Source organism: Dipodomys spectabilis, unplaced genomic scaffold, assembly GCF_019054845.1.
Source record: "Dipodomys spectabilis isolate Male_0828 unplaced genomic scaffold, ASM1905484v1 ptg000141l, whole genome shotgun sequence".
NCBI classification, from domain to species: domain Eukaryota; kingdom Metazoa; phylum Chordata; class Mammalia; order Rodentia; family Heteromyidae; genus Dipodomys; species Dipodomys spectabilis.
The window spans coordinates 10,723,642-10,736,475 of NW_024870818.1; the positions used below are offsets into that span (position 1 = coordinate 10,723,642).

The 12,834-nt window shown below is 41.7% G+C and overlaps 1 protein-coding gene across 3 annotated transcripts in view; it reads right to left on the reverse strand.

The window, feature by feature from the left end:
• Sptbn1 (spectrin beta, non-erythrocytic 1) overlaps positions 1-12,834 on the reverse strand; it is a 186,514-nt gene that overhangs the window by 69,825 nt on the left and 103,855 nt on the right. For all 3 annotated transcript variants that reach the window (XM_042691168.1, XM_042691169.1, XM_042691170.1), the window contains one exon: positions 18-169. In XM_042691168.1, coding sequence (XP_042547102.1) covers positions 18-169 — 152 coding nt within the window. The remainder of the gene's footprint in view (positions 1-17; positions 170-12,834) is intronic.

Consider the following 12,834-nt stretch of genomic DNA (forward strand, 5'->3'; position numbering starts at 1 on the left):
TACCATTTACCACTTACCAGCCTCTCTCCGGAGAGTACTTCCAGCAGCTTGATAAGCATCCGTCCATCTCGAAGGTCAGTGTACAGATCTGTGATCCGACAGGACACTCGGGCAAGGTGAGAGTTGACCCATTTCGTGAAGGTCTTCTTCTGCACGGCTTCACGCTCATCTGCAAGGAGAGAAGAACTCAATTTACCACCAACTTGGCACTGGCAGCACAGGAGTATACCAATAGGAGTGGAGTTGGCAAAAGTAAGTTCCAATGAAATCTCCACTTAGATCCTATTTTTTTGGTCAGTCATGGGGCTTAAACTCTGGGCTTGGGCACTGTCCCTCAGCTCTTCAGCTCAAGGTGAGCGCTCTACCACTTGAGCTACAGCACCATTTCCAGTTTTCTGGTGGTTTATTGGAGATAGGAGTCTCACAGTCTCTCCTGCCCGGGCTGGCCTTGAACCACAATCCTCAGATCTCAGCCTCCTGAGTAGCTAGGATTATAGTTGTGAGCCACCAGCGCCCAGCATCTACTTAGATCCTCTTAACTGCAGCTATCTCCATAGAAATACAGAAGTGGAATAAGTTGTTGAACAAAGGAGTCTCCAGATTTACTGTTGGCCAGAAGATCCTCACTCCATTTCCTTTCCTCCTCTCCCTGCAGATGATGACAGAGGCCTCTGCAGTGCTTCTGTCAAGTACAATAGTATCTGACTGGTAGAGCATCTGAGACATGTTTAGCTACTATTCCTTCAAAAGGTGAATATGAGAAAACACACAGTACACAAAAGGATGTGGGAAAGAAATGCTTAGAAGACTGCAATCTTCATGAACAAAAACTTGGGCGATACCTCCAAAAAAAGGTCACAGACTGGGAATGTGGCTAAGTGGTAGAATGCTTGACTAACATGCATGAAGCCCTGGGTTTGATTCCTCAGTACTATTAAAACAGAAAAAGCTGGAAATGGCACTGTGGCTCAAGTGGTACAGTGCGAGCCTTGAGCAAAAGAAGCTTAGGGACAGTGCCCAGGCCCTGAGTTCAAGCCCTAGGACTGGCAAAAATAAATAAAGTCACTCATGACCTTCATTTGCCATTGAGGTCACATGTGCTATGGATAACAGAGAAAACGACAGCAGACAAGGCAGAATACCAAGTAATCTGCAGTACAAAGTCATCAGGAGGTCAGGGTCTTGAACCAGGGCTTCAGTGCCCTCTTCTACCAACTAAGTGGACTAAATAGTCATCTCTAAACTTCATACATTCACTGAAAAGGCAGCTGCTGATTTATGCTCAAAAGTATGGTAGTTGTAACTTGAGCCATCTAATTAGCATTAAGTTTTTCAAACCTCAGGGATGCCTAGGTGATATCCAATTTGAACCATAAACTCTACAAACATTCAGGGCAGAACTAGCCTTCCATATCCACGTAGTCTTGCCTCTGCAGAATGTTCTAACGTCAGGTAGATACCTTCAACAGACATCCAGGATGCCCTGGAACACTCACCAATACTCCTTGACACTGTTATCTACAGAGCTACCCTCTGCCAGTTAGGTATCATACTTTTTTTTTTTTTTTTTTTGTCGGTTGTGGGCTTGAACTCTGGGCCCTGGGTGCTGTCCCTCAGCTCTTCAGCTCAAGGCAAGCGCTCTACCACTTGAGCTACAGCACCACTTCCGATTTTCTAGTGGTTTATTTGAGATAGGAGTCTCACAGTCTTTCCTGCCCGGGCTGGCTTTGAACCGTGATCCTCAGATCTCAGCCTCCTAGTAGTAGCTAGGATTAAAGGCATGAGCCACCAGCACCCAGCATCTACTTAGATCCTCTTAACTGCAGCTATCTCCATAGAAATATGGAAGTGGTATCGTACTTGGTATTGTACTTCTAATCCCACAAGAACCCAAGCCCTACTCCTAGTACAAATCAGAAAGATGCATGACTTCATGACTTCACAAAAGGAGCAGAGAGCCCAACAATTTCTTACGATTTCAAAACCACTGAGTGGCATGTAAATAGCTGATCCTGTGAATGGGGCATGTGCCAGTGGCCTAAGGGTACTACTGCTGGCCAGAGAGAGAGCCCAGTGTCCTAGAAAGATCTGCCGGAGGACTTTGCTGAGGTCACCACCAACCCCACCACAAGGAGTGAGGCAGAGGACATTCTGAGACTTCACCACTGCTGCCAACCGGCAAGTGAGCCAGTGAGGACCAGCGCAGACACCTGGTCACCTGCAGCTCCCTGAAGTCCAGCCTCTCCTTCCCTAAATAAATGGTCTATCCAGATGGAATGGTCGTGGGGGGACAAAGGCCAACCAGAAACAAAGGATCACAAGGGCAGATTAGGAAAGGAGAAAAAGACAGCAAGAGGTACACTGTACTTGGAAAAGACCACATGTATTATTAATCACACAATCATGGTGATGAATGGTAACTTTACTACTCTGTCGTGTGGGGAGCTGCACTTTCTGGCCTAAGGTTAGCTATTTATGAAAGAGCAAGGCTGGAGAATACAGACACATTAAGCTTCTGCTGGGGACATTTCACAGATGGTCTCTACCCAGGAGGCAAGTAACTCCTGATTCAGATGGTATTTAGAGCCAACTAATTGGAAAAAAATTTAATATCCTTTATGTACTATACTGGGCTGGAAAACATTTAATAAAGTCCTTGATGGGTATCTTAGGCTCTTAATGAAAGGTTTGAGACTCAAAGTTACTACCACACCCAGCCTATCAAGTGAGCAAGATCAAAAGGAAAGTATGCTTGGATTGAAGCATTTCAGGGAGCGAGGTGGGGGGGCGCAAGGGGGGATGAGCGAAATAGATTCCTTTCCTTTGGGTGAATCTGCCATTATAAAGAAACACTGGCGGCTTCTTTCAAGCTGCCATAGCAGGTTTTTTGCTTTTTTGTTTTTTTGTTTAATGAGAAAATTCTGAGGATTTGCTTCAAACCTGCTCTAAAGAGTTATAGTTCAACTTCAACCCTCCTCCCCACAAAAAAGCAAACTTAAGGGTAGAGGGTGAGGTGGAGAGGCGTGGCAGGGCTGGAAGGACTGAGCTGACACAAAACAGACTCGAATCTGTGTAAGGAAGGCTCTCTGAGGCTGCTGTGTGCGCCACCGGCTTCAAAAGAGTAGAATGCTAGAAAAATCACACCGGCTCTGAAGCTGCTCTGGCTAGAAACGTTAAGAAGAAGTTAAAAGGAAGATTGATTGTGCCCAGGGACCAGACCCGATTGATACCTTGATGACAGAGGAGGGGGTCATGAAACCAACTCAGCAGAGACAGCTACTTGGTGTCAACAAACACTTCTGAAGCTGGAAGGAGGGAGAGGGAGGGGGAAGTCCATCACCCAGTGGCGCAACTGATGATAAGGCTCCAGGCTTGGGAGACCCAATCCTTTGTTCTACTCTCCCTGGCAAGGCAAAATGACATCACCCCTACATTTCCCACCCAGGGAGGCTGGGAAAATAGGTCTGGAGAAACAGAAGGCCCTTGGCTTAAAGGATGGAAGACAATCCATAGGTTTCCAGACTCAAGCAGCTGTCACTGGCAGAAAGGTGGAAGAAGAGGATCAGCTTCCAGTTCTATGAACATAAGGCAATTGTGGTGGGGTAGAAAAGTAGTTCTTGCAAGATCCACAGTGATCTCGTTATTTAGACCAGAGATTTAAAACAAACAATAAAAGGGGGGGGGGGTTGCTCCCAGGGGACATTTAACAATGTCTAAAGAAATTTCTGAGATATATGCTTACGGCATCTCGAGGACACAAACCAGGGATGCTATGTCCCACAGTAAATAGGACAGCCCCCTACAACAAATCATTATCCAACCCGGACAATTCTGGGGCCGAGAACCCTTACTGAAAATCATAGGCTTATAGAGTTGGGAGCTGGCATTAGTAGCTGGTTAGACTACAAGCCCTGGAGAAGGAAACTCAAGTTAGGAGGTCATTGTTCATCATCGGCTTAGACGGCATCAAAGAAAGGCTTTTTGGCTTTATGGTTTGCATGTTGGCTCGAGGGCACTAAAACTCCCTGCCTTCAGACTTATTCACCCTACAAAAAGGCATGGTGCCAAGCAGAGGAGCAGCAGAGATCCTGGAATGCTGGGGGCTCTGTCTGGGTCAGTATGATGAGAAACATTCCTGCCTCTGTGCCATTTCCATTTCCCTCTTACTTTTCCAGGGACTTATATTGCTATTGTTAAGGGAATGCATGCCTGTATCTCCTCCCAGGAAGATGACACAGCCAAACCCTGCTTTGTAGGTTCCTAGTCAGTGCTGCTTCATACTTGACTCCAAGGAACTGGTCTCATGTTCTCTGTGGATATCTCTCGGTTGTGTTTGCCCCTACCCTTCTCAGATTATACACTATTATATATCACAAGGACTCACCAGAAGACCACCCAATATCAAATGGGAGGATATAAATCATACAGTCAGGTGTCCAGATTATTCTAACTGCTCATTGAACCCCACTGTGCAACAAAGAAGCTTTCTCATCAATTCAAACCATTTGAGAATCTACCTGGGATGGGGAAATCCTACCATTTCCTGACTGAGCAAGCCTTCAGAAGTCATCTCAATCAGCTTTCTTTCAAAAGCAAAAAAATTTTTCTTCAACATCTGGGTCAGTATATATCAAAAAAAAAAAAAAAAACAACCCACACACAAACAAACTACTGGGTGAAACTACAAGTGCAAGGGCAGGAAGTTGTATGAAAGATACACAGAAAGACAGTGATTCACTCTTTAAAAGAAAAAAATGGCATTCACTTAACCCTTGTTACGCCCAACACAGTGGGTCTGATACTTCACAATCCTCACAATTGCCCAACCAGGCTGGCTCCAGCCAAATTTCTCAATCACTAGACAGTAACTAATGTCTCTTGTACAACACTGGGAAAAAAAAAACATATTTTCATGATGCAAGATTTAGAATCCTCCTTCTCCCCATCCTTTTGTAAAGTGTATCCTGTATCACTAACACTCCAATTGTCAGGACTGGTACTGCCATCAAGACTAGATATGTCTCTGGTCTATTGAGGCTTATGGTACAGGGGGAAAAAAGGCCTCATTCTCACTCTTCAGATGTAAAGGCATTCGGAACCAAACACTGCTTACCACCCAGTCTTTGAAAAGAGAGTAGAATAAAAGCCAAGACCTTACTTAAGCACATTCTCACTCCTTAGCTGGCCATCAACACAACCCAGCTGAAAGTGCAAAAGCAAGAGAAAACAACAACAACAAAGAACCAGAAGCTTTCTATTTGGGAAACAGGTAAGTGGTCTACATGGTAATGAGGTCAGGAGTCAGGAAGAAGAGAGATTCCATGAGAAGCAGACAAGAAAATCCGTCTGCTTCTGTGAATGGTAACATTTACATCAGCTTCTGACTCCTGAAGGAGTGAACTGAAAGTGAAATCCTATTAGAGATACTCTTTTTGGTAGTGGAATTTTATTGCAGGTGTGCCTGCAGCACCACCATGTATCTGCACTTAGCACTTTCTCAAAGCACCCTAAACCTTGAGCACAAAGAAGGACAGCACCTAGTTCAAGCCCCAGATCCAGTTAGAGAAAGAGAGAGAGAGAGAGAGAGAAAGTATTAGGGACTTTCCTGCCTAAGTTGGCTTCAAACCACAATTCTCAGATCTCAGCCTCCTAAGCAGCCAGAATTACAGGCAGAATTACTTGGCTACTTCTTTTTAGGTAATGACCACTGTCAATGCTGGAAGGCAAAAGAGTCTTTGTTCACTATGAAGAATGTTTTTTACTTACAAAAAAATCAATACTGTTACCGTGAATCAAGTTACAGGCACATCAATAGCTACAGTGAGTAGAAGGGCATTGTGTTATGGGATTGAATGAGCAGTATCTTTCTGCAATGCCTTTTGTAAAGCGCACTGAGCACATCATTTTCATGCCACAGTTTCTGCTTTGGAAAGGAATAAGAGTCAGGGAAGAAGGAAGGCTTAAAGGTATGCAACAATCTGGAGGGAAAGTAAGAGTAAAATAGAAATGATAATTGTTAAATGACCTTAATTCATTATCTCTTTTCCTCAGACTGAATTTACACCTGGCTCAAGAAATCTTCTTTTTACTTTGCAAGTGGTTAGAACTCATAGGTGTAAATGAAAAATACATAGTAAAAAGTTCTTCTAAAATAATGGGCTGCTCTAAGAAGAAAAGGTGACCCAGTGCAATTTTTGCTTTGCACAGACATGATCAAGTTGGATACAGACTTGGGTTTAAAGCAAGAAAAGAGCTGTATGAATGGAAGCTGAGAAGCAGTCAAAGGGAAATGATAAAGCAATCATTCTTCAAACATATGGCCATGACTTGCTATTTAAAGCTGTCTAATTTGAAAGTGTGCTCAGAGTATTAATAAACGCCAATATTACCAAGTACACATTATATATATATTCGGCGAAGTAAAAGTCTAGCTAAGAAAACAAACTAGAAAGTTAAAAATAGAAAGAAAAAAAGGACAGAATCAACTGCAAAGAGACTGACTTTGCAATGTATTTTTGGAAATTTACAAGAAAATTCTGGACACAATTAGGATGACTTCAGGTCCCACCCACCATCAACTTCTAAGGTTCCCTGTCCTGTGCATCTTTGCCTTCTAATCCACTTTAAATATCACTGCCACTGTCATACTTCCCAAATATTTTTCAAAGCTGTACTAATATGCCAACATCTTCAATGACTCCAAGCTAAATACTAGAATCCAGTTCTCTGTGCCTGTGTCCAATGGTCCTGAGTGGTTGCTCCTAAGGCACCAGCTTCATCCAGGAAGTTTTGCTGATATGCCTCCTATGTGTTCTACCCATACTGCCCTGTACTCTTACACTACATGCTCTTGTTTGCCCATCTTTGCTTACTACCTAGAAGACAGTCTCTTTTCTCAGTCTTTCTTTGAGATGTAGGTCAAAAAGAGGGCCAGCATCATCATTTGATGGATGACTATCTTTCATTTTTTCATTTATTCCGTGTCCTATCTCCTCAATTATCCTGCAACTGCCTCAAAGGAAAGTGGTCCATTTCATGTCTGTTTAGAGCCTTAGCATATACCTGGCAGAGTGCGTGTACAATACACAAATGCTAAACCAATATGTACAATCTTGCTGCTGCTGCTGCTAATGATCCCCTAGAAGTTAAGAAAATTCCCAATCACATGGGTAGACCATATACAGTGAAATGTTTTCATTATATAACAAATCTCTTATGACTGCATGTTCTCGTAACTGTTTCTCAGTGTTTGAACCATGATAAAAATGCGACTGTGTGGTAGTATCTTTCAGATTAAATGAAGTCCAAAAATAACTTTAAAGATGAGACTCTTTCCCCCCAATTTTTACTGTGTTTTGTTTCTGAGCAATGTTCACTGAAAACCTGTAACTGTAAAGTTGAAAAACACACAAGGGCATACCTATATCATTTTAACATGAGTTAAACAGGTCAATCACAAGACTTATCCATCCTTGAGTTGTTTAAAAAAAAATAAGGAAGAATCAATTTAAAACAAAAGAATCTGATAGGGTAGAGTTCTCTTGTGTGCTTTAGCTTGAAAAATAAATAAGCCATTTCCCAGGAGAAACATGCAAAATAATACAGAGCAGGAAACCGGAAACAGGCAACTGGCTGTATGGATAGTAGAGAATCAAACTGTTATCTTGAGGGAACAAGAGGAAGGAAACTAATCTTTTGACTGAAGGCCTCGGGTGGCAGATTGGTCTAGGGGCCTTTAATTCATGTTTGCTCGTTTGAATATAAATAGAATTTGAGTTAAAACGTTTCCCTTAGCAGTTTAACCCGCTTCATGGACAAAACACACATCAACATCAACATCTGTCCTAAATGCACATGCAGCAGGCGATTCTTGGCTAACACAGTCTGATGTGCAAACTACAAAGCAACTGTAAACCCTGTATAACTGCACCTATGTGTATATATCGGCTGGCTACATCCACTTGCCAAGGAGCAACGTGCTTTTTTGCCAGCATGGAAACTAAAGCACTGTGAGGAAACCTCCCAAGAGCTACAATACAATACTGAACTTAGAAGTCACGCTACACTCTGGGGTCTTCTCAAGGTGATCTCCTTAATGTCTCAATCCAGCCAGGCACTAGTGGCTTACGCCTTTAATCCTAGCTATTCAGGAGGCTGAGATCTGAGGGTTGCAGTTCAAAGCCAGCCCGGGCAGGAAAGTCCCTGCGACTCTCATTTTCAATTAACCACCGGAAAACCAGAAGTGGCACTACAGCTTAAAGTGGTTGACAGGCCCAGAGTTCAAGTCCCCCCACAAGTGGTGCAAAAAAAAAAAAAAAGCTAGCAATAAGCAGCTATGACCAGAGAAGGCTGAGGCTAGGGGAGGGTTTCTATTAAATAAAATAGTCTTTTTTTCTTTTTTCTTTTTGTTGGTTGTGGGGGGTGGGGGGGAGCCACAGCACTACTTCTGTTTTCTAGTGGTTAATTGGAGAGAAGAGTCTCACAGACTTTCCAGCCTGGGCTGGCTTGGAACTACAATCCTCAGATCTCAGCCTCTTGAGTAGCCAGGGTTACAGGCGTGAGCCACCAGTGCCCAGCTTTCAAATGGTCTTTAAAGTAAACCTCTGTTGTGAAAGCTAGGGTGAGAATTAGAAATAACAAAGTGCCACAAACAGGAGGGGAAAGTAAATGTGTTGTCTCTCTCTTTCAGTAGTACTGAGTTTGAACTTGTGCTTGCTTGTTCTACACTTCAGCCATAATCTCAGCCGTAAGCATTCTCAGGATTCCATTTTAAGATAACCAGAAACTATTGACTAAAAAATGGGTGACACATGTCAAAACTGCTTCCACATACAGGTAGCCAGATCATGGGCCATGCTAATAGGTTACTCTTCTCTGCAACACACAGAAGGAAATAGCTAGGGATTACAGAAAGGAACAATCAGTGCAAGGGACAGAATGAACCCTATTCTGCTCCTATGTAGCTTTATCTTGTTTATTATTACCTCTTTTTAACAGAACAGTACAGAAAGGTTTCTGTGACTCACCTGAGAACATGTTGCTAGCGAAGATGCACCCAGGATTAGAACCTATCTCCACATTAAACCTCAGGAATCTCAAAGCCACTAGGCTTTTGATGGCTCATACCTGTAATCCTAGCTACTCAGGTCTGAGGATCATGGTTCAAAGACAGCCCAGGCAGGAAAGCCTATGAGACTTTTATCTCCAATTAACCACCAAAATGCTGAATGTAGAGTTATGGTTCAAGTAGTAGAGTGCTATCCTTGAATAAAAAAGCTCAGGGACAGTGCCCAGGGCCTGATCAAGCCCCAGGACCAGCCTGCCTCTCCCTACCCCCAAAATAATTGAGTCTCAAAGCCCTGCTCACACTATTATCCCTCATTGCCTAAGGAAAACAAAATATTACTTTCCTGAAATGAGAGGGATAAAAATGACCATGCACCTGAGGTCAGATCCTTCATGATTTCCAAGATCAATTAAAAACAGAAGTCAGCAAACTTCATCCTGTGATTTTATATTATAACCTAAGCAGCACTATTTAAAAAAGCAATAAATATAATATCCTAAACCAGCCCACCACAGGGCACACAAATACTCTAGTGAAGTTAAAATCATCTGTAGTCATACATGGTTTAAGGACAAGGATACATTCTAAGAAATATGCTATGGACAATTTCGTGAACAGCACAGAGTTCACGAGACAGTTCAGAGTCTGTGTATGTGAGCCATCATGTACCTCAAAAGTCTTCATGCAGTATATGACTATACTTCATTAAAAAAAAACTGTAGGCTTTTTTATTGTAGGAGCTTTAAACTTAGTGGAAGTAGTAAAAGAAACTCAAATTTACCCATGTTATTTTTTTCATGTAACAAGGAAAATGGAAAGGGGAGGGAAGAGGAAAAGAAAAAAATTATCTATATTTTTTAAATTAATGATTATTTTCCCCTTTATTAGTTTTATTTATTGTTTATGTGGTACCAAGGAATAGAACTCAGAGCCTCATGCTTGCTAGGCAAGCACTCCACCACCAAGCCACATTCTCTGCCCCCAAAATTATATTGTTATGCATAATGTGCTCATGTTCTTAAAAAAAAGAAGATGTGTATATCCTAGCCCTTGCTAATGATTTTCAATCTTTTCTAGATCTCCAGAATTTTTAAGGTCAAAAGAATTAGGGCTAAGAGTACAGGGATGAAAACCATTTCTCTCACATACATCAAAGTCAAGGATATTCAAGACCCAAGGATATTCTGCTGCACAGCTGTCTAGAGCCAATGCTGCCTGTAAGGTAACTGCACCAACCACAGCCACTGGGGACCCTTTCTTGATGGCTGTTTACTGTCAGTCATTGAATCCAAAAAGCTCTTTTCTTAAATAGGAAACACAGGAAGGGGAAGTCAAAGATGTCTGCTTTTCTCACACACAATATAGCATTTACCAAAATAATCTCTCTGTGGATGAATTCACTATGAAAGCTTTCATCTAAGATACTTAAATGAAATATCAAGAAGTTCTCTAAGGTTATATGTGAAAATTTACTGCCCAGAGAATTAGCATTTTGAAAGACAATGAAAGACAAGTCATAATCTATAACCACAGGAATTATGACAAGGTTTTAAAAAATAATAAAGATTATATTTTAAAACAAACATGAACAGCCAGGCACTGGTGGCTCACACCTATAATCTTAGCAACTCAGGAGGCTGAGATCTGAGGATCACAGTTCAAAGCCAAACTGGGCAGGAAAGTCTTTGAGATACCAATAACCACCTAAATATCTAGAAGTAGAACTATGGCTCAAGTGGTAGAGTGCTTGCCTCCAGCAAATAAGTCCAGTGACAGTGCCTAGACTGTGTTGAAGCCCCAAGACTGGCATAAAAAGAAAAAGGGGGGGGGGGGGAGAACAAAAGAGAATTGTAATAATTGCCCTCTGTTCATTACAAATTAGTCACCTAAACCCCTTTTAGCCAATGATCATGATCTATAGTAAACACTATCAGGGTTAAGATGACACTGATAAATAAGTAAGGCTATCCCAACAGCAACGCTGACACAATTGTCCACTGTATTTGGGGAGGAGGCACGTGAGGACTATCTATTGCACTTGAACTTCAGAAATGACTGTAACAAAGTTTAAAAAGAAAAAGTATAATTTTACAGTACTGAGTCGATATCATTTTCTAAGTGATACCCCAGTGCATCAAACCAAAATTTCAGGGGCTGGGAAGTTGACTCAGTGGTAGATTGTTTGCCTCATATGCATGAGGCCCTGGGTTCGATTCCTCAGCACCACATAAGCAAAAAGAAGCCGGAAGTGGCACTGTGACTCAAGTGGTTTGGCACTAGCCTTGAGCTGAAGAGCTAGAGACAGCGCCCAGGCCCAGTTCAGCCCCCACGACCAGCAAAAAACAAAACAAAACAAAACCACAAAATTTCACTGCTCAGAGTAGTCTCCTCCCAGGAAGTAGTTTATTGATATCAGACCAATCTAATCAGACCAATCTAATCTATAAGTATATATGTTTAACTCAGCCTTCACTGCCTGAGAAATTACTCCATGTAGAATAGCAATATATATATATAATGTATAATAACAGTATAATAATACTCAGTGTTATGCTCAATAATAATGGTATTACTCAATAATAGTCAGCATCTAGCCACAATGGCCTCCTGTCATTTTTTAAATCTTAGCTTAATTAACCAATGAATGACTACTATAAAAATGACTCAGAGCATCCAAATGTCTTAAAGCCAGAGTTTTTTTCCTCAAAAAAACTAAGGACCAAGCCTGGTGGCTTACACCTGTAATACTAGCTACTCAGGAGTCTGAGATCTGAGGATTGGGGCTGGAAGGGCCCTGAGACTCTTATCTCCAATTAACCACCAGAAAGCCAGAAGTGGTGCTATGGCTCAAGTGGTAGAGCGCTAGCTTTGAGCTGAAAAGCTGAGGGACAGCGCCCAGGCCCAGAGTTCAAGCCCCATGACTGACAAAAACAAACAAACAAAAAAACCTAAGGACCAATTTCCAAGTCCCTAAGAATTCACAGCATTCATTCACTTACTTCTCAGACACTGTCAAATGAAAAGAAAGCTACTGCCTTCCTGTGTGGCCTTCCTTAGCCTCACCCATATGATAAATGGTCACACAAGATTTCTTTCTAAGCCAAATAGTACAAAGGTTTGGCAGGCAGATCCCATAAGTACATAAAGTACATTGCCTTGTTTTAATAAAGGAGGATGGAAACATTGGGTTCAATTCAACATCAGATTCAATCACCAGCAATAATTTAGTCAACTGGCAGGGTGGCAGACCCATTAACAATTTACAATATTTACTAAATGACTTTGAAAAAAAATCAAAACCAGTTTTTCATTAGGAACACTGACCAAAGCTTTAAGTCCATTCGTATAGAAAACAATGTATAAACCTTCTAATTTTTTTTTCAAATGAAGACAAAAAGCTTTGAAGTAAAATGGGTACACCAAAGGTGAAAGTAGCCTTTCTGTTGTGTCTTGGACACATGAAAGTTATTGCTAAATTGGAACACATCTGTCTTCACAGGACAAGTGTTTATAACATCTAATTCAAGGGTACATTCACATCCATGCTTCTCATTTACCCCATCTTACACACAAGGCTTATTTCTAGTGAATCAGGATTTGTCAACAGGCATGAGGACCTGGCTATTTGCAATTTTGCCAATTTGGAGATGGAGTGTGACATTGTCATCGGAGAAGTATTACTACTAGTTTATTCAGCTAGAGCCTTGGAAGCCTATTGTTCTACCAATTTGTTCTTCAGGAGCATTTTATTGTTTAATGAATACCTT